Consider the following 22,660-nt stretch of genomic DNA (forward strand, 5'->3'; position numbering starts at 1 on the left):
GCATTATCATTCAAGAATGGCTAAAATCAGCCCTGCATTACTTAAAGAAAACTTGTTAGTATAAAAAAAGTGGTTGCCTTGCATTGAACATTGACGCTTTGGCTTTGAATCTACGCTTCTCGTTGTTATGGCATTGCGAAAATCTGATTATGTGAATATGGCTTTCAACTTATGCTTTTTTCGAATAATGATAGGCCGTCAGCAAAATTTTCCCAGTTTCGGCTGTGGGGGAATTGAAATTTTTATTTATTGAGACCGAACCCAACATGGGCGCCTACGTATCCCGCTACTAACAGGAATCAGGTCGAACGTAGTTCATTACCAAAAATTGCAAAATAGTAGCTACTCATAAATGCGGGCAGGTGGAGAATGGTTTTCTCAAGTTGCAAGATGACTTCTTAGTCAGTCCTCCTGAGTTGTTGCACGCTTTCTCTTCAAAGGCCTTGGTGCCAATTTTGATGGATCGCCCTTAACAATAATTGCATTTGTGTTTGCGATATTATCATTGCCGGTTGGAGGCTCTTGTTGCAGCTTTATCTTGCCATTTTCAATCATACTCTGAATCTTGAATCTTAACGCTAGACATTCTTTAGTGTCATGCCCTTGAATGTTTGAGTGGTAAGCACAACTCTTAGATAAATCAAAGTTTGGCGGTGAATGCTTAGGTATGAATCCCCTTTTTTGGTTGTAGAATGCCCCTAGCACTTAATCTCTCAAGTATATTTGACAATGGCTCATCAAAAGGGGTGAAGGAGAAAGATTTCATCTTCTTCTGTTGTGGAGAGCTAGACTGTGCCTGGTGAAACCCTTGTTGGCAACCATGTTGCGATTTTTACTAGCTAGGACGCTGCATAGTGGCATAAGATTGCAAAATTTGGTGACTTTGATGGCATTGCGCTTGATGCATAGTCACGGAAGAGAATTTGTTTTCCTTTATTTCGCTTTGCAGATTTCCTGGTATCTTCGCTTGGAAGGTTTGGTGAACGACTTCTATTGCTGAGCTATTTATAATTCTTCCTCCTTGAATGCCACTTTCTAGTTCTTTACCAATCCTAATCAAATCAGAGAAGTTGCGTGCACAAGCTCCGAGCAGCTTATCATAGTATAAGCCTTGTTGAATTTGGATGAAGGTTGAGACCAATTCTACCTCAGGCAATGGAGGATGTATTTTTGAAGCTTCTAATCTCCATCGTATGGCATATTCTTGGAAAGACTTATGCAACATTTTATTTAATTTGAGCAAATCAGCTATGTGCGGATCGCTCTAACATTGAACTCATATTGCTTTATAAAGTCGCGGGCCATATCTTCCCACGTGTTCCATTTGCTAAAATCTTGTTTCGTGTACCAAGTGAGTGCCAATCCTGATAAACTTTGATTGAATAGTCTCATTCGTAATGCTTCGCCATGTCCAATGCCAATTAATCTGCTACGATAGTCCTTTAAATGAGCGACGGGATCTCCCTCACCATTGAAAGTGTTAAAGTTAGGTATCTTGTACCCTTGCGGAAGCTCAACATTTGGATGCACACATAAATCTTCATACTTCAAACTCTGGAAATTTTGTTGAATGTAACTCTTCATTAATGGATTTCCTCAAATTGTGGAGTTCTTTTCCCAAATCTTTTTGGCAAATCGACCTGATTTCCTTTCTAGGCCTCCTATATGGGCATATTGCTAGTTTGTTTTGCTTATTTTTCTCAAATGGAGTTGTGGTTATGGAAAGTTGAGGATTAGGAATTATCATTACTTGATTGGGAGTGTAGGTTGATGGCATTTGTGGAGCAATACCATAAGTAGAAGTTGGGTTAGGAGAAATGGTTAAGGAAATGTTTTGGGTTGAGCTGGAAGCTGAGGTTGCGTTAGGAAGAAGACTGAAGGTATTTCCCAAATTGACCAAAATTTTTCTTCGAACCACATTTTTTTCGCTATCATCATTTTGTTCTGGCACTAATCCCATGTTAGTGTTGAACGTTTAGTCTTGTCCTTAATGTAGATTCGCGGCCAAAACAGTGTTCAATGCTAGGCAACCTCTAAAGAGAAAAATAAACCTCTACAAACAAAAATAAATTGTTAGTGCATGGAACATATATAAAAATGAAGTAAATGCACAAGATAATAAAATATTTTTTAAAATAGATTAGTTCGTGATCTAGTTAAGCAGGCTCTAGATTAGAAGAGATGACCTAAGTTGTAGAAAGGGAACAACTTATTGGCTAGTAGGCTCTAACGCTCGAGAATTAACGAAAGGTAAGAAAACTATATTGGAGTAGAATATGCATTTTGAAGAAAGGTTGTTCATATCGAACACCAAAGCTTGGTTCTGACTTGATTCTTATCCTTTACCAACTCCGACATATTCCAAAAATGGCCCCAGTATTTAGGAATGATGTCACGATTGCATGCCAAAATTTGCCCCAGTCTTTAAGAAGTTTCTAATGAAGATGTCTTGATTGCATGCCAAAAATTTGCCCCAGTTTCATTCTCCTTCTTTGGGGGAATATAAAATTTTATAATAATAAAATCGGGCCTTATATAGGCCTACATATCTTGTATCCGACAAGAAATCAGGTCAAACGTAGTTCCGGTTACATGCAAATGGGAATTAAAAATTCTACACTAACATGACCGAGTCCCTATGTGGGCTGCCTACGTATCCAACAAGGAATCGGGTCAAGCGTAGTTCTCTTTACATAAAAAATGTTTTTTTTCTTTTAATAATAAAAGGCATACAAAAGATTGATCATTTAAGACTATTTGGTGCTCTGTTCGGCTATATCATAAGTGTTTGCAGCAGATGTGGGGAAGGATAAATTTGGTGCAGTAAACTTTGGTCCAATAATTACTTGGCTTTGAGGAGGAACTTGACTGGAACATTGCGGATAAACTACTTGATTGTAACTTGGCATCGATATGCTGGCTGGAGGTTGATTCAAAATAAATTGAGGGTGAGTCAATGGTCTCTGAATGATCCTACATTATCCAATAGTTTTGGATCGCTTCTTTCAAACAATGACACTCATTTTACCTTCGGTGTTCAACTTAAGTCAACCTTTGGAAGGAAAATGAAATATTTGGTAAGCGTATGGTAGGTATGATTAACGTTAGGCAAGAAAGTTTTAAAGGCTAAGAGTCGGCATTTAGAAATTTTCCTAAGAAGAAACCGATGGATTGAGTCTTAGAAAGGTTATTTTAAAAGAGGCCAAAGACAGGTTATGGCTTTAGAAATATTTTGATGCTTGTTGGAATATATGATAGACAAACTCAGGATTAAGATAGAAAAATTATGATTGATCGAGCGCACGAGAGTTGAACTTAAAACGCACAAGGGTTGCAAACAGCTCTAAAATTTATTTTGGCATTGGCGGGTTGTAAAATGTCAAGGAAGGGAGACTTATTAGATTGTTCCTCGACTTGCATGCCAAAACTTGAAATTAATGGGTGCGGGAAGATAAATCTCGGCGACCCAAAATAAGAATGACGCGACTAAACGAGTGAAGACTCCGCAGAAGTAAGGTACTTGAAAAGTTATTCTTGAACGACTTGATGGAAAATGTCGAATAAATTTCAACAAGTGTCATTTGATAGATTGCGCAAATAAATTTGGACATCTACCAATTTAAGAAGCGATAAATAGTGAAAAATTATCAAATGGGCTAGATAGATCCTACGAGGCGAGAACTAATGGGCCAAATGTTATGTCGTTTGAGATGAAAGATCATGCCCATAAAAGGACTTGGAAGATTTGAGAAGGTAAAAGCTCTAGAATTCGAACTTGACGCGAGACCAATATTTTGACACTTTTTTAGAAGAAAGACGATTTGATTGACTAATGAAACAGTAATGGGAAAAAACAATTATAAGAGACTATCCTATTTTAAAAAAAAAAAAGTTTGCATGATAAGAATTAACTTCAAGTGTTGGCAAAAAGAATTTTTTCCAAGGCTAGTTCATGGGTGCGAATATTAGGAAATTTTAATAACTAAGACTTCCGACTATTGGAACTTGTCGAGTGAAACATCCTACTTTATAAAAATAGGGGATCATACTCGAAAAATGGAGGGATAGGCACTAGGAATGTGAGTGAGCCTAAAGGTGCTCTAGAGTCGCTAAAGTGCGCTAAGCGCGACCTAATTTGATTTTTAAAAATTGTGAAGCTAATGCGTAAAAAAAATAATTAATAAACAATATGCTATATGTCAAACTCAAGAGATTAGCAAATATGAATTAAATTTTTCTTCTGAAACAAAGATGATGTTAGTAAATATCAAGTAAAGCATATTGCAAATAAATCCAACCATATTGGAAATAAATTCAAGCACATTGCAAATAAATTCAGGTAAATCACTTAGCAAGTAAGTAAACAAGGTTCATAATACAAGCATTCACACCTTCTAATATAGAGGGACCTCTTTATGCCAGAGGTAGGCCTAGCGTATATTTAAAAAACAAATGTGCCATTATATGTCATTCCATTGCTCTTTAATTAATTAAACAATTCTATTTCCAAAATGAAGTACAAAAATATCTATAAGCTTTATTACATTCCAAATGAAGGGAAATAAAAATATTTCCTAATCTAAAATAAGCTAAGTGCACTTCTTCGTCGCATCCAAACTTTTTCCCCATTGCTAATGTGTGCCAAGGCGAATTGTTTTTTTCTACCAAAGCTTGCAATCTCCATGGCTATCTGCATCACAAAAGGTTAGTCAACCCCACCCTCCTAAATTTTAATTAATTTAGAACAATGGTCCATATTTTGGCACAATCAACCTTCAAATAATGCACACACAATATGATAAGCTTCACTCGGGGTCGTGAACCCACTTGGACAGTTGGATAAGGTTGACTAATGGACTTAATATACCAAGGATATTAAGCCTCCTAAGTTTAATATGCATGCCCTTAGGAAAAAGGTGTTGTTTTAGCTCTATCCTAGGTTTTTCGAAGATTTGGTTGACTAGACTCAAGGTTCCCGAGTGGACTACTCGGCTGAGAAGGCTACGCGGTCACACGAAAATTCAGACACCCCGCGCATATGCCAACTCTTCTAAAATTTGGTATTTTGAAAGAAATTACGCGGATGCGCAAAACACACCTCGCGTGTACGTGTGATAGTGTGAATTTCCAGAAGTGGAGGAAATATGAACGGAATGACAGTTAAAGAAAGCAGTAACATATTATTACATAGAAAAATTCACATAAGGAAATAATTAAAGCAATAATTAAAATCGCTTAAAAGCACATAAGAGAAACAATAAAAGCAAAAATAAAGAAAAACAACGAAAACATCCAACAAATTAATAATTAACCTAAGTTTGTTATGGTTAAAACCTAATATCCCAAGCGGAGTCGCCAAGCTGTTATACCCCTTTTTAAACGGGTCAAAGCGGAGTACAACATATTGGTGATTACTGATTATTTAACTTAAGGATTCGCCGCTTACTTATGTTTTAAAGGTGAATTAGGACACCTATTTTAACTAAGTAAATGCAAGAAATTAACTCCAATTAATGGTCAGCTTAACTAATGTGATTCTAGGTAAGAGTTCTTAGTTATCCTAAAGGGAAGGGATTAAGCATCCTTTAAGATCCGTTAACTACGGTTGACCGGCCAAACTTAGGTTAATTAATTAAGGCTAAGAAAATAGAAGTACAGAATTTTAGTTATAGGTTAAACTTATATAAAAAAAAAAAGGGTGAGCAGGATTAGTGAAGGACTTTTAAGCGTTAAAAAAAATCCATAATTTAGAAACAATTTTCTTTAACTAATCAAATGTTAGAGGTGACAAAAATAGGACAGGTAAGACAATGTAAATATCAGCTATTTAAAGGGAAAAAAAAACATCTTTGTAAGCAAATCTCCTTCATTTAAAAATAGGCCTAAACTTGGCGTCATCCTAGTTTGGCCAAAAATGCAGTTTCGGAGATATAGAATATATTTAAATTTCACTCTCAAAGATGGACCAAAAGACTATAAAGAATCATTTTTTCACGTTTGTGCTTTCAAAAACTACAAAGCCAATTTTGAAACCGTTTTGGGGTTCATAACATAGAGTTTCGGAAAATATTACTTTCTAGATAGCCGCTGAAATAATGTACCGATTGCGCTTCCCCTCTAAATTAGGTGTTCTAAGACTAGTAATCTTAAGTGTAACACATACACAATTAGAGAACAAACAATTAATAAATCCTATAACAAGTTGAAAAATGCAAGAGTCATTCTTTTCTTCTCCCCTCTTTTCCTTGCTCCTGTTAGGATGTATTTTAATAGAGGGAGAGAACTGAATGAGGAAATAATTGTGTGTTCCAGACTTCCTCTTGTTCCTCTTTGCAATTTCTGTTCGGATGAGTTTCGAGGGTACAAGGGAAGTGACTGAAAAGAAGACGCGGATTCCATATCTAGTGGCGCAAGGGACTTATGCAGCGATGAAAGTCTTCATGAAAGACTCCGTGTTGCTCCCAAAGTGTACATGCAAAATAAAGGAAAATAAAGAGAATTAGAAGCAATTTCACCTCTTCATAACGAGTAAACGACATAAACGGATTTAGGAGTATCCAATAAATAAGGCAAACACAAAGGTTGATCACCAAATTAAAGGTCAAACACTAGTATGCCAAAATTACCATAGACAGTCTTCGGGAAAATAAATAATTCTACTGCTAAAATTACGCTTGTTTCACTACCAGTTTTGTTAAAAGACAATGTATAAGATCAATCATTTTTTAAGTGAGAAAAGACATGTTTTAGCCCTTGAACATGGCACGAAAACTCAGTTTGGAAATTAAACTTAACTTATGTTTATTTACCCCCCTTAACAAGTTACGTTTTAATTATTTTCCCCCTCTAGTGCCCCAGACCAGGGCGCGTGTTTGACAGTGCCTCAGCCGCGCGTTAATTAATTTTTGTGAATTTTTTTTTAAAAATAAAATCGACAAGGTAACGGTTATAATACCGTTCCCCCTTTAATCCCACCCGACCCACCACCCTTTAGAACCCTAGTTCTTCATCTTCATCTTCATCTTCATCACACCAGCCCCATTTTTTTTCCCTCCATTCATGAAATTCCTCTTGCTCACACCATTGCTCCTTCATATATGTATTCTTCCTCCACGAAATTTCTCCACCAAATTTCTCCTCCAAATTTCTGTCCATAATCACTCTTTGTGGTAATTCAAAAATATTGTGGGTTCATAAATGTCTCAAGGTAGCTGTTCATCTCACGTAAAATGTAATTGTGGCAACATTGCAAAACACCTCACTTCATCGACTCCTAATAATCCCGGATGGAAATTCTACAAATGTCCGAGGCCTAAGGGCAATTCTTGTGGATTTTGGGAATGGGAAGATGAATTGTTCCCTGAGATTCAGTGGAATAATGTTCAAAATTTGACGTCGTCGTTAGATGCGGTCAAGATCGAAAGGGACAAATTGCAAGAAGAATTAATTGCCATTGAGGCTAGACATCTAATTGAAGTGAATAAAATGAAGGATGAATTAATTGGCTTGAAGAGTAAACAGCAATTTGACTTGAAAAAAGTTCTAAATTTGGAGGAGAAACTTGCAAATACAAGGATGTTGCTTTTGATTTCGTGGGGAATATTTATTGGCTTTTTGGCGGCTTCCTTAATCAACTGAATTTATGTTGTATGTTGTAATCGCGTAGTAGGTAATGTAAGAACTTCATGCTCTTGTTTCAATGTAAATGTCAAGGAAGAACTTTATGCTCTTGTTGAAGAATTTTGTTGTTATGGAAAATATTACCTTGAAAATGATAGCAAAAGTCGAGAAATTTTATAAATTACTTTAAATAGAGAATCTGGAGACCTAATCTATCATTACCATCTCCGGATCCTCCTTTACATGAACAAAAAACACTATGCGGTTCTCATCTAAACATGCCTTAAAACACAACACATCTCCTATCCCTAATCCGGCAGCATCAATGAAGGCTTTCCAGCCTTGAGCGAGGCGTGTGTATACGCTAATCTTGTATTTCATATTATACTCATGATCGTCGTAATGAACAACATCGTCCTTGTCGGTGTCTGGAAGAAATTCCAGTATGTCAGTTGGAAGGATCTTAAAAAAGACATGTTATTACCAAAAGAGGTAAAAGAACAATTGAAAATATATAATACGACAACACTTACGAAATCGTCTTTTTCGACGTACGATTTCGTCAATTCTTTGTCAAAACATGCGGTCAAACGAATGTCATCCATCTTAGATGAAGGCTGCCTCTTTAATATCACTATATTTGTTAAGAGCTATTTGAGTTGAGTGAAAGTGAGATGGAAAGAATGCCTATTTATAATTGAGTTGAGTTATAGTGTTAGTGTGATCAAGTAGTTAATGATGGTTATAGTGTCTCTGATTCATTGGTTTTGACCATCACTCCCAAGTACCAACTACCATCATTTACTAACTCAGATTCAATCTTGTGTTTGACTGCTCAAGTAGTTAACTCAGATTCATTGTATAATGCATTCACTTGCATCCATTCAATGTATTTTGACTGCTCAAATCTGTACACTGCCCAACGTACACTGCTCAAATGTGTACACACTGCTCAGAAAAGTTTACTGCATTTATACACAACATTGCAGTCACAGTTGGCCAGCTTCTCTATGCATTTAATGTCATACACAACATTGCAAGACTGAACTGTCAACAAACCAGGAAATATACAGCAAAATTGCAGTCACAACTGCTTAATATTGCAAGAATAGAATGTCATACAGGGCAAAATTGCAGTCACAACTGCTTAATATTGCAAGAATAGAATGTTAATACAGGGCAAAATTGCAGTCACAGCTGCTTAATATTGCAAGAATAGAATGTCAATACAGGGCAAAATTGCAGTCACAACTGCTTAATATTGCAAGAGTAGAATGTCAATACAGGGAAAAATTGCAGTCACAACTGCTTAATATGTTTCACAAAAACATAATTGACAAATGTACCATAATTGTTTCACAAAAACAACATTAAAACCTGCAGTCACTGCTGCATAACAGTCAGTACCAAAGACATACACATACAGGACTAAACTAATTCAACTTCATTTTTCCATTTTATTTCTGGGCAGTTGATGAACTTGTTTGACTTAAAGAGTTCAACTCAGCAGCTTTGGCCCTTGTTTTCATTCTCTTTTGTCCACTCATTTGTTGAAGCCCTTGTTGTGTTATAGCTGGACTCCTTTTCCATTTTAGTCCTCCTGGTCTTGGTTTGTGATGTCCAAGACTACCAGTGACTACTGCTGAATTCATAGGCATGGTTGCAGACTGATTTGCCATTCCAGGCTGCATTAATAAAATAGATCTCCATTAGGCTAGATTGTTTGCATTAAATGTTTAATGAGGTTGCAAACTTACATTGACAATTTTGAAACCACTTTGGGTCTGAAACACTCCCATTCCCACAACTCTTGGCCTCTTAAAGGGTGCCCCTCTTCCAGTAACTGATGCACTTGCATCAGAAGCCTAAGTCACATTTAAGGTGTCAAACACTTAGAATTGTAAAATTGATTAAGTGGTAATTTAACAAGCTAAGTAATACCTATGATGTAGACGACTGTCCTGTACCCCTTCCAGATTGAAATGCAGCAGCCATGGCCAAATTCATATTTAAGTAGTTAGACTAAATATAAGACTGTAATATTTAATCAACTAGTAAATAGCAAGGAAAGTTTTTACCTTTTTGGCAGAACCTCTTGGTCTTCCCCTTCCTCTACTTGGTTGGGAATTACATGGTACTGTAGAAGAACCAACACTTGACCTTGTTAAACTAGTACTTTTCCCTCTTCCCCTTGCCCTTCCTCTGCCTGTGACAGATTGTGGATTCATAGGACAACCCTTCTTATTGTGACCCTTTGCATGGCACAAGCTGTAGGTCATCTCAACACTTCTTTTTGACAGCTTCCCTGTCTTGTTTTCTGTCTACTTCTTTCTTCTACACTTCCTTGGCCTACCTGGAAGCTTTTTAATCTCAGGTGGGAGGACAGGAGGATTGGTTGACTTTGGCCACATTGCCATATTAGTAACAGGTTGAATGAATGAGTTGTATGTTTTAAGGTAAGCGTCCTTAGTGTACCAATGTGCAACATAGTGAATAGGTTCCAATTTTCTGAAATGAAGTGCAGCTATGGCATGACAGCAGGGAATACCTTTCAGCATCCAAGATCTACAAGTGCAGGTATTGCTGTTCAGATTTACTATGAATTTATTACCCCAGCTGTCCTTGACCTCAAAGCCATATTCACCATTCCATTCAAGAGTACACTTCATTGACTTTGATGTGTTCTCTTGCAATACCTTCAAAGCCATTTGGCTGATGTTTGTTATCCAAGTCTCAGAAAACTCTCTTAGTTGTCCTACCCTTCTCATCATTTTGACTCTAATTTCCTCAAGCATTGTGATAATGGTCTTGTGCCTTGGCCCCAAAATCCAAGAATTAAAACTCTCGGCCATGTTGTTGTCAACACTATCACAACAGCTGAGGTATTTAAAGTAGACCTTGGACCACCTATCTATGTTGTAATACAACAAATCTCCATTTATTCCATCACCTAACTTCTCCATATGATCCAAATTTTTTTGCAACTCCTGCTCATATGTGGACTTAGCACATCTCCAGAAGCAGTTTCTAATCTCTATGCCTTTCCATTTTTTAGAAAAATTGCCAAGCACATGTCTTGCACACATTCTTTGTTCGGCATTTGGCAGCAGATCCTTAATGGCTATATCTAGACCCTACAATAACATGTAAAAAAAAAAATTAGGTGATAGTAGAGCAGCATAAGTTAAAGAGAGTGATAAAAAATTCAGAAATCAATAACCAAGAATACATTACCTTTTGCATATCTGAAAGAGTTGTCAAACCAGTCCCATCTCCAAGCTCAAGATCATGCCTTAGAATGTTGACAAACCATCTCCAAGTAAAAGCATTCTCAACTTCAACCACTGCCCAAGCCAGTGGTAGCATCTGGTTGTTCCCATTTTTACAAACAGCCACAAGCATTTTCCCTTTACTAACACCTTTTAAAAAACACCCATCCAACCCAATTGCCCTCCTACAACCAGTCTTGACTGCCTTCTTCATGGCATCAAAACATATATAAAAGGATTGAAACCTTTTGACTCCACCTTCAAAAGTTTCTTCACTCAGCCTAACCACACATGTGCTACCTGGATTACTCCTTAAAAGCTCATCCCTATAATCCAAAATTCTTTTGAACTCCTCTACATTGTCACCCATGATTTGTTGCAAAACAATGCTTCTGGCTTTCCTTGCCACAGTCCTACCAATATACACCTCTAATTCCTTTCTTATCAAATTTTGAAGCTCAAAAATTCTAATGCCAGGTTCAGAAATAATTTTGTCCCTGTACCTTTCTGAAATATACAAAGAATTTACTAACTTGTTCTTTGTTGTCCCATTGCACATGTGAACAGGATTATAATTCTTCACAACAAAATCATTTGTTCTAGAATCAAAACTGGCAAACAATAACCATGGACAACCAGCAGTACACTTTACCCTCACCCTAGTTGGTTCATTGACATATTTATCCAACTGTACATGTTCTTGAACTGCATACCTAGTAAGTACTTTCCTAAATTTTTTAACACTTTCAAATGCAAGACCAGTCTCCCAAACTATTTCTTTACACTTAGGATAAAAAATAACCCTATTTCTAATTCTTTTTGGTCTCCTTGACTTCTTGGTAGGCTTTTCAACCACATCTTCGTCATCAGCTTCATCATCAGTCTCTATTTCAAAGCTAACAGGTTCATCTGAGTCATAAAATGGCTCATCCCCACCCAATTTCCCTTCAAATGTACTCTTACTCCTAGATAAATATTCATCATGTCCTATATCTACACCCTTTGGCCCTAAATCTATCCCTTCAGATCTCTTAGCCTTTTCTTTCTTCTTTTTTGATTTTAGAGCCACCCTATCTTTGCTTAGATTCCTATCCTCCTCATGGACATCACTATTAAATTCTTCTTCTTCACCTTCCTCTACCACTACATTGTCAGACTCCTCAGATTCACTCTCACTTTCTAAGTCAGAATCATTATCATCATCAGCTGCAGTAGCTGCAGTAGCAGTCTCAGTCCCACCCAAGGGTTCATCAAGACCAGCAGCCTCTTCAAACCCTAAGCCTTCACTACCCCCAAATGTTTAACTACCCTCACCTGCCCCAACCTTTTCATTTATATCTTCACATGTGGGGTTATCAAAAGCAGTAAAAGATTCCCCACCCACAGGGGTAATAAGTGGAAGAGCAGGGGGGACCACAATAGGTTCCTCAACAAGATGAATCACAAAAATTACAACAATATCTCCGTTTTTTAATTGAGGTGCAATACCAATAATGTCCCTATCACTTTTAACTTCTACTACAAATCGACATTTAGGTGGTCTAATATATACACAAAAAGATGAAACATTATAACCGATTTCTTTAACATAGTAAACAAGCTCAAAATCAGAGAATTTATCAAGATCAACATCAAAATAATCTGTCACAATACCTCCAACATACTTAATACGAGGGGTTTTTTCTAAATTACCTCCGTGGTTAAACCTCAAAGTCACAAACACATCGCCCATTTTCTTCACAAAACGTAAAATTAAAACAAATGAAAACGAGATTCAGTTACCATTTACACCAAAAAAAAAAAAAAACAAAGTTAAAGATAATTTTTTTACAACTGAAAAACAGTAACATCGAAATCTATCGAAATCTAGACAAACCCTAACGAGAACAACAACAATCGTGTACCTTTGTGGCTAACTAATCTTCAATATCACTCAGAAACGACAAGATTTACGCATTTTTTGGATTTTTAACTTTGCAATGATCGGTTTGTGTAGCGTGGAGGTTTGGATCTGTAGTGGAAAGGGGAAAATGACTATTGGGAATCGAGTTGGGTATTTTGTTTGGGATGGGTCGGGTTAATTGGGGATGGGTCGGGTTTTTTAAGTGGGGACGGGTAAAAATAAGTTGGGGAATTAAATAAATACGTGGACCAATTAGCTCGCGCGTGTCTAACACTACCCAACCCTCAACTGGTCTGGGGCACCAGAGGGGGGAAATAATTAAAAGGTAACTTGTTAAGGGGGGGTAAATAAACAAAAGTTAAGTTTAATTTCCAAACTGAGTTTTCGTGCCAAATTCAGGGGCTAAAACATGTCTTTTCTCTTTTTTAAGTAGCAAAAATAAAACGCACAACCATGCTTTTTCATCAATGAATCAAAATATACAGCCTAAGAGAGTGATATATATGATGTATAAGAAATCAAAACAGGACCTATTGATGTAGGCATTAAAATGAAAATAAAATATAGTAAAAAATATCTGGCATCATGGTTTGGCCATAAAAGCTCTCTGAGACCATTTTAAATACAAAAAACCTCAACAAATTATTTTATCATGTTAGGACAGTAAACAAAATCACATTAATATATTATAACACGACTGAAGGCAAGAACAACTTAAAACGTGATTATTTTAAACACAAGCAATGTGATCTCAACACAAAAGAGAAATAGAAAGGATCAGATTTTACTTACTATTTTTCTCAAACATATTAAAGCATACAATGAGATTTGTACAGCATTCAAAACAAAGAGGATCAAATAAATAATCATTTAATAAATCTAACTTCAACAGTAAAATAAAAACTTTTAAAATATAACCTTTTAAAGCCGAAACATGGTTAGTAAACTGATACTTTCACATGTTGACAAAAACAAGCATCAAATCGCATATCGATGGCATCAAAAAAGGGATACCGACACTGACCTTTTGCGGGTACAGTGAACTAGGGCGTGGGATCTTAGATCCAGCGGACTCCGACCTCCCTCACAAATAAAACGGCACGATTGAAGTCAAATAAATCACCTCAACGGCTGAAAGCCAATAGAGATCTGAGAAGGGAGAAAACATGATTTAAAGCTTGTATTTTAGAGGATAACTAGTATGAAACAGTGCGTGTTTCGGAAGTTTAAAGGGGGAAGAGGCGGCGGATAAAATCTATCTTCAAATGGCTGCTATAGCTTGGTATTTATAGATGCAACTAGGGTTAAGGTTTTAAAGTTTTGAGCGAGATTTTAGGTTGGCTTTGAATTTGAAATAATGAGGTTGTCGTTCTGCTAGTTTGACTGTGAGGGTGGTCTGCCATGGGAGAATAAAGAGAGCAGAAATTAGAAGATTTGGTAAGTTTTTGAGGAAATAGCGTGTGGAGGAGAAAAAAGAGAAACTTTCGTCTTGAAAGTCAAAAAGCTCTTTTCCTGAAAAATATCTCTCTTCACGTGAAGATAGAGGAATTAGTGAGTCTCCATACATTTAATGAAGGGCACAAGATAATTTTCATTTGATGGAATAGTCTAGAACTGGACTGGACATGAGCTTCATTGGGCTTCTTGATAGCTTGGCTGATGGATTGGGTCTACAAATGGGCAGCTATTTGTAGATTGGGCTGATGAATTTTTGTTTCCAGATTTCCGGAAATTTCAAAGTTTTGCACTTTGTTTGGGTTTCTTTTCTTCCCTTGTATTTCTTTTGAGCTTCTATATTGAGTTTTTAAGAAGATATATTTTTTGTGCTACATAATGCTAGCGCCAATATTAATTCAGTAATAAAATTAAATAATCGAATATGTTGTGAGACATTATAATCACTAACACTTAAATAAATCACGAGATGAGGTAATGTTTGGTAAAATACAAATTCTATAGTAAAATATTATAATAACTATTTACAAAGCATAAAACTAGAATAGTATTACTACTTGATTAAGTAAATGAACACGAGGAGCCTTAAAGATGATGAAAAAGAAAAAAGAAAAAAAATAATAGTATTGATACAACTAATAGTAATAATAATAATAATAATAATAATAATAATAATAATAATAATAATAATAATAATAATAATAATAATGATGATGAGAATAATATTAATAGTAATTGAGTTACTAATAGTAGCGACGATATAATATTTGATTTATTACCAACTTAGAAGCTCGAGGAAATAAATTGGAAGAAAGGAGGGTCAAAATTGGGTGTCAACATCCGTAATTTATGCTTTATGCATCTTTGGGCCTGAGGTATAATGTTATATTTTTACACACTTTTTTCAATTAATTTTCATTTTATTATAAACAGAAGAATTGTTACTAAGCAACCATCCGACTGAAGAGACAAGCCTATTCTGCAAGTAAGAGGAGTCTCTGTAATGACCTGCTTGGTCATTTTGAGCTTTAAGGCTTGTTTCCCCAGAATACTCTTCCCTTAGTTTTATCTTGGTATTTATCACTTGTGAGGATGGCTGACGTGATTCCCGAGGTAATCAGGTGAGTTTCATATTAGTTTTAGCAAAATAGGAAGTTCTTATGTTAAGGAAATGAAGAAGTTTGATCAAATTCAACATTGGACGTACCATTTTCAAAGTTTCGAAAAACTTTGACCAAAGTCAATAATGGGTCTCGACGCATTCGGTGTGATTTGGATTGTTGGTTGAAACTCTAGTATTTTGAAAAATTGGAGTTGACCTAGGTCAACATCGGGTGAAGATGAACTCTTTTGGAAAATTCAAGTAAGAAAGAAAGTTTGCAGCATGTGTTTATGATCTAAATGCATGTATGGTTTGTGTTCAGGAGGTTCCCGATGAATTTTGGGCGTTGAATCGATAATTGGAAGCAAATTGGAAATTTTCTAGTTTTTTGGTGTGAAATTTTGCTCGCGATCGCGATGAAGAAATTTTTCGAGCAAAAAAAAAAATACTCACGATCTCGCCATGCTGGGTCGCAATGAAGAAAAAGTGCCTGGATAGTGTTTAAAAACATAGACCAGGATTTCGGCGTGTTGTGTATTTATATTGTGCTTCCAGTTATACTACATGTTGATCCGGTCAGCTAGTTGGTCCACTCAGTCATATACAGTCAGGCAACAAATGTCGTGTTATGCCAAGCCGTGATTCGAGATGTGAAAGTCTGTCAAGTGATGTTGACATTGGATAAATACTGCTTTCCTATGCTGTTAAGCTTTTCTCTTTTTTTTTTTTTTTCATCCTACAACTAGAACGGTTATTGATCATTTTCTAATCCTAATTTACAACTAGGCGGAAGCTCTTATCTTGTTGCAGCTTATAATAAATGAATTTAATGCAAATACAGAGTTTAAAGCATTATTATTAGGTTCTACCAAATAAATGGTGAAAAATAACCATCTATTTTATAATACTTGATTCATAAATTTGTCAATAAAATTATACAAATATTGTACTTTATTTTTTATTTAATTCTCTCTTGCACTAACACCTAATTTTCTCGAACCTCCTATTGTATAACATCTTCCACTTCCCACACTTAAACTTAAACATTCTCCTCATTCGATGCATTCATATGTTTTGAGACTGATGAGAATCTGACCGATTTTGATGGAAAATAAAAGTAGTCGAAAGGAACCATCCAACTTTTTTCTTTAGAGAACTTCATGTAGTCAGGTTTCAATTTATGGCATAAAATGGAAGGAGGAAGCATGGCTCTATTTCAAGGAATCAACATAGGAATTGGGTTCTCCATAGTAGGAAGAAGATGTCGTCGTCGTGGAGGGCTCAACCTGCATTGAGATCCATTCAATTGTGAGCCCAACCGTGCAATAATCTAGTTTATTTTGTTAGCCAATCATATAATTAGCACATGCATTGGTTTCACCATAGCATGACTCTTAATGAAGGCCTAGCCGCCCCCAACCCCCCGAAATCAACGTTATTCTTATTGTCGAGAATCAAATATTATACAGCAAAATATATGGCTATGTTTCACCTTTTTTTTTATCGGTAGAACCCAATAATTCTTCTTTAAACACTGTATTTATCTTAGTAATTCATTTAATATGCGCCGCAACCAAACGAGTGCTTTCGCTTAATTATGAATTAGGATTGAAAAAACGATCGACAATCACTTCAACTGTAGGAGTGAAAAAATGAGTACGGCTTAGCAGCAGGGGAAAAAAGTATTATTCCTATTCAACATTGGATTCTGCCGAAGCCCTAGCTCGAACTCTACCTCCACCCCTGATTGCAGTATTCACCACCATTGATCAAGTTCTTTGCTTTTATGGTAACACAAAGCTTCCTGATAAATAGCGGAAAATAGTATTAAAATTTTTAAAAAGAGGCACAAATTTTTAAAATTTGAAAAACAACATTATTTAAAATGCAAGTCACAAATTTGATTTTGGCTGTAAAATCTGAAAACTTTTAGCATGCAACTTGTTTCCTCTTAATTATAGTATTTCAAAAATCGTACTTAGTAAAAATAGTGAGTACATTAAATATCTACTTATTTCAAGTTATATTTCAAATTTGTACTATAGTTAATGCACTTATAATGTTTCTTCTCAATTTTGTAGTCTTCTAATTAATTTTCACTTATTAGAACATCAAGAAATTTCCACTTAAAGTTAAAATTTTAGATTTGATTAATGCCAGTGCACGTGGAAATCTTGAATTTTCATTGTTTTATGGGGAAAATACTCAAATATGCCATCATACTATCAGAAATGACATATCCATGCTCCTCGTTAATAGTTGAGCATACAAGTGTCATCGCCTTTAACATTGTGGATCATAAATGGCACTATTCACTAATTGAATCCTACTACTATAAGATTTTGTCTCGTGGCATTATTTAAACCATTCATTACTTACCAGCCCCTCATTCCTCTCATCCCCTTTTACGAGTGACATATTTGAGTCATTTCGTTAAGTCAGTGACATATTTGAGCCTTTTCCTAATCCTTCGTAATACAAGCCAATTATTTTTCTTTCTATCATTTGAGGCATGACATTGAACCTTATAGAATCATATTCCTATATAAACCTCCATATATAATTTTATATAACTAACTTATAAGGACAAGTTTGTCCCTTATAGTATAAAATTATTATTTTACATGAAAAAACTATACTTTCTTATTTAATTAGATTATGAATCTAATCCTATTCTATATTATTCACAATTTTCACATACTTTATGGATCTTAAAAAGATTTCAAAAAACACATAAAATTTGTTTAAGAAAAAAAAACGACTTGCTTAAAAGAGTGTACACTAATGATGTAACGACCCATTCAGTCGTTTGAGCCTTTTACCTCTTTTTTCCTAAATACCCTTCTCGTAATTTCATTTCGGTGTTTATGGCTTGCGGGGTTGGGTGACACGGTTCCTGAGGCAACCGGGCGGATTTTGGATTTGTTTTAGTGATTATGATGTTTGACCAAGTCAACATCAGGGATAATTATGATATTTTCAAATTTTCAACGAACCCATTAGGTTTGGTATGTCATCTATGACTTAGTCGAACCGTTGGTACTGGTCCCGAGGCTCTCGAGTGTGTTTTAGATAGTTGGTTGAGATTATGTAAACTAAAGGATTTGGAGTTAACCTTGGTCAACATCGGGTCAAGACGACCTTCTTTGGGAATTTCGAGTGCGCGAGCGATTCTAGCATGTTTTATGATTGAAATACATATTTGGTTTGTGTCCAGAGGAGTAGAAAGAGGGGGGGGGGGGGGGGGGGGGTTGGGTATGTTTCGATTATCCATTCCAAATTTAGGCGACACCAGAATATTTTGGTGTCCAGCTTTGGTTTCCTTTTTGGCGTTCACGAGGGAGAGACCACGATTGTGAAAGGGAATTAGGTTAGGCCATTTCGAGTGCGTAGCCTCGCATTCGTGAGGCTTTATCTGCTTACACAAAGGCCAAATTGTTGGGATGGACCACATATCATCGCGATCGCGACGGGGGTTTGCGATCGATGGAGGATTTTTAACTGAACAGATTTTTATTGCGAACAAACTATGGAAACCCTTCTTTTTCGAATATTTAGAGTTCTAGAGCTCAGTTTGGGGTGATTTCTAGTCCTACTTTCAAGATTCTTCATTGGGGTGAGTTCCTAACCTTCATTTAGGTAATATTCATGACTCCATCCGTTAATTTTCAATTCCTTTCATGGCTTAGGTTTGGGGAATAAGGATTTTTCCATAAATTTAGTTTTCGAGTAAATAACTAATATTGAAGGCTTAATTGTGATTAGATTTACATGATTCTTTGATGTATGACTATTTAGGCTATGGGTAAACTATTTCCACACTAAATTTCCAATTTTGTCCATAGGGCTCCAGTTTGATTATTTTGGGTTTCGGGTAAAAATACGGCAATATGAGTACCCATAGATTCGTATTTTAATGACATATTTGATAGACTTTTATCGATCGAGGGCACTTCCCAAAAGAAAGGCTCAGGCTAGAGGGTTCGTGACTCATGTTTGACTTTGAGGTTGATTACGGTTTGCACTTAAGACTCCGACTGGAGGACGTATATAGTTTATAAATACTGAAGGGGTGCTGGGCATGAAAGGGGGTCCAACTTAGTGATTCTGATGAGCACTTGGGTGGGTACCAGTGTAGTTATTCGGGTAGTTAATGTAAAGTAGTGTAATGAGACGGGGAACACATGGTAGGCCTACGGGCATGGTAATGGTGATAAATCCACTAGGCTGGTATGGTTGTTTCTTATAAGGGCTATGATAGCCATGTTGGATGAATACTTGCAAATATTTGAAATCATTCCATGACTCATATAAATTATGAAATGATGATCCATGTTGACAGAGTCGAACTTATGTAACTCCATGATGTACACTTATCCATTCCACACTTTCATGATATTGGCACATGATACCTACCATACATGCATTCTTTCATACATACTTGATGGATAAGTTATAGAAAAGGAGATATGATGTTATCTTTAGGGTCGGAAAAAGGTAAGATTGAGGTTACAAATTCACAATAATTTATGGGATCAGGTTGAACACAACAACATGGGATCAGATTGCACGCCGCAACGGTTATATGGACCTCGCGAGTCCTCCATGAGTCATGACTAGACATAATGACCACTAGCATGTGTGTACCGGGTTATATGGCCAAATCATTATGTCCATACATTCATTCATCCATTTATTCTATCATTGCCCCTTTGTGCTTCTTGTTTACCTGTCTTACTTGGGAAACACGAACTCTGGGTTAGAACTAGCAAGATCTACGTTGAGTTAGCCTAAAGAGTGTTTAGATTCAGTCTTTATATGTTTTATACGTGTTTTCCTTCATTATCGGCCTATGATACCTACGGAGTACTAGTGGTTTATACTCATAATACACTTGTTGCACTTTCCGTGTAGATACAAACCTTTGTTCTAGTTCCAGGCCTCATGGCTGATCCCGAGGTGGTGCATTAGAGGTTTCAGGGTGAGCTATCGATCATGCTAGCAGCCTTGGATCTTCTCCTATCTTTATATTTCTATCCATTTACATGCCTGCAAATTTTCTATTAAATATTTTAGGCTTGTATGCATTTAGAAGATCTTGTACAATTTAGACTAGGTTTTGAGGATTGTAAAGATTAAGTTGCATTTTTGCACTTACTTATAGTATTAAGACTTTTAAGCAATATCCTTGTTGTATTTATCTTCTGCATTTTTCCTTTTAAATTAATGGATGACTTGAGGATGGTTCGCCTACTGGGGTTTAGTGTAGGTGTCATCATGATTCCTGAAATTAGTCATGACAAATGAGGTATAATTGAGTATGAAAGTTATGCTTGAGTGTGCGAATTAAGAGTATGCATGTGCTTCCATGGTGGAAATTGGAGTATTACAGTGATTGGGACGTTGTGGTGGCTTGGGAAAAGAACATAAAATTTGTTTAAGAAAAAAAGGGGCTTAAAAAAGAGTACACTAATGGGCATAGTTGGGTGTGGAAAGTATATATGATCGAGTGAATTAAGAGTATGTATGTATTTTCAATATGGTAGAATTTGGAGTGTTGCAGTGATTGGGACGTTGTGGCAGCCTTAGGAAAAGGACATAAAATTTGTTTAAGAAAAAAAGAGACGGGGTTAAAGGAGAGTACACTAATGAGGTGTAGTTGGTGTGTAATTACATATGAGTGCATGAATTAAGAGTACATATGTCTTTTCATGGTGAAATTTAAGGTGTTATAGTGGTTGGGGCAAGATGGTGGATTGGAAAAAGGTTCAAATATGCTACTGAACTTAACATAATGGCTTGCATATGCCACTCGTAAAAATAGGAAAGAGGGATGGGGCAAGTAAGTAATGAAGGGTATGTTTGGATAATGCTACGTGGCAGGGTCATTTGTAGTTTTTATCCTATTTTGTGCTGGTCTTTAATTTTTGCCCTTCAATGCCTATGGGGGCATAAGTTATGCATCGCAATATCGACAAATTATGCTAGCGCCCTTAAAGAACTTATGCCCCTATAGGCTTAAGTTCGATTTTGAAGGACAAAAATTAAAGACCACCCCATTTGAAGGGAAAACCATGTAATTACTCATACGTGCTAAAATTAGATAGTAGTAGAATTTCGTTAGTGGAGAATGGCATATATGGCCCAAAATTATAACGACGGTGACATTTTTATTGGTTGTCTCCTTCCATTCTTATCTTACATGTGCAACTTTTTCTGATTCAATTCTAACTATTAATAAGTGGCATGAATAAGCCATTTTTTTTAGTCCAATGATATATTTTGGGCTTTTTCCTCGATGACCATTAAAAAAATGTCCCATAAAGCACTAAGTGACAATGGCCCTGATGTCAAGATCATGCATGCTATCTTTGGGACATTCTTGTGTGATACCATTGATGCTTTCAAGAATAGCTCTTCATCACCAATATTGTGCATCAATGATGTGTGTCCTTTTAGAGAACACTAGTATTATTAGATGATTCGTTTGATGTACTAGTCGATATTATAGACTATATCAAAAAATTTGAAAATTTTAGTAGTGAGATAGGAGGAGATAATGATCGTGGAAGTTCGAGGTCTACTGAACTAATTGACGATACTGAGAAATTTAGAGATTTTTTTTAGGTAAATGACATGGTTTGGAAACATAAAATAGAAAAGATACCAACTGATATGCCAATGAGAAAGAAAAATATGTTTTTGAGAAGATTGGAGTGGGAATTAGGGACATTATTAGAAACTTTGGAATTCATTGCTGATAATGCCTTTAATTTGTTTATCTAATATTATTGAGTGGTACATACGATAGAGGAATTTGGAATATATAAAAGCTAGAAGGTAGAAATTAAATAGAGAATTAATACTTGGAAGGTAGGTTATGCTAGTTTGCATGTGTTTTTGTCTTCTTGTCTCAGTATTATGCTCGGGTTGTTACCTTGGATGTTATATCTCTGCCTTTTGTGTATTATTCCCTAGTAAACAAGCAACTTAAGTATTTTGTATTATATGTTGAAATGGTCAATTTCTTGACATTCAAAAATCCCATCACAATAAAATACCTAGGATGTGATATCTCCACCTTTTTTGTGTTTTTCCCTAATAAACAAGCAACTTAGGTATTTTGTATATATGTTGAAATGGTCAATTTCTTGACATTCAAAAATCCCATCGCACTTTATTGTGGTAAAGTTTAAACTTCATTTGGTGCATGTGTAGTATTTTATACTACTATAATTAAAAAATTTACACTATGTATTATAATTCAAAGTCAACCAATTTACCTTTAAATAATTGGACTTAGACCTATTT

The 22,660-nt window shown here is 35.9% G+C and overlaps 1 protein-coding gene across 2 annotated transcripts; it reads right to left on the reverse strand.

Moving 5' to 3' along the window:
- Positions 1 to 8,739: 8,739 nt before the first annotated feature.
- Positions 8,740 to 14,336, reverse strand: LOC132619031 (uncharacterized). Of its 2 annotated transcripts, XM_060334018.1 has the most exons (6): positions 13,817 to 14,336; positions 10,855 to 11,396; positions 9,699 to 10,754; positions 9,562 to 9,589; positions 9,378 to 9,485; positions 8,740 to 9,305 (listed from the first exon to the last, which is right to left on the reverse strand). In XM_060334018.1, the coding sequence occupies exons 2-3, from the start codon at positions 11,257 to 11,259 to the stop codon at positions 9,942 to 9,944; spliced, it is 1,218 nt and encodes a 405-aa protein (XP_060190001.1). In that variant the 5' UTR covers positions 11,260 to 11,396; positions 13,817 to 14,336; the 3' UTR covers positions 8,740 to 9,305; positions 9,378 to 9,485; positions 9,562 to 9,589; positions 9,699 to 9,941. The 2 variants fall into 2 exon arrangements, with proteins under 2 accessions (XP_060190001.1, XP_060190000.1); XM_060334017.1 differs by having other exon boundaries at positions 10,855 to 14,336.
- Between the last annotated feature and the right edge of the window lie 8,324 nt (positions 14,337 to 22,660).

This window comes from Lycium barbarum, chromosome 11, assembly GCF_019175385.1.
Source record: "Lycium barbarum isolate Lr01 chromosome 11, ASM1917538v2, whole genome shotgun sequence".
Lineage (NCBI taxonomy): Eukaryota > Viridiplantae > Streptophyta > Magnoliopsida > Solanales > Solanaceae > Lycium > Lycium barbarum.

Excerpts from the sequence above, each read along its gene's own strand:
- LOC132619031 (XM_060334017.1), bottom strand. The coding sequence starts at position 11,448 with ATGTGCAATGGGACAACAAAGAACAAGTTAGTAAATTCTTTGTATATT. Across the intron at positions 10,755-10,854 it reads CTCTTTCAGATATGCAAAAG|GGTCTAGATATAGCCATTAA; the intron begins GTAATGTATTCT and ends ATGTTATTGTAG.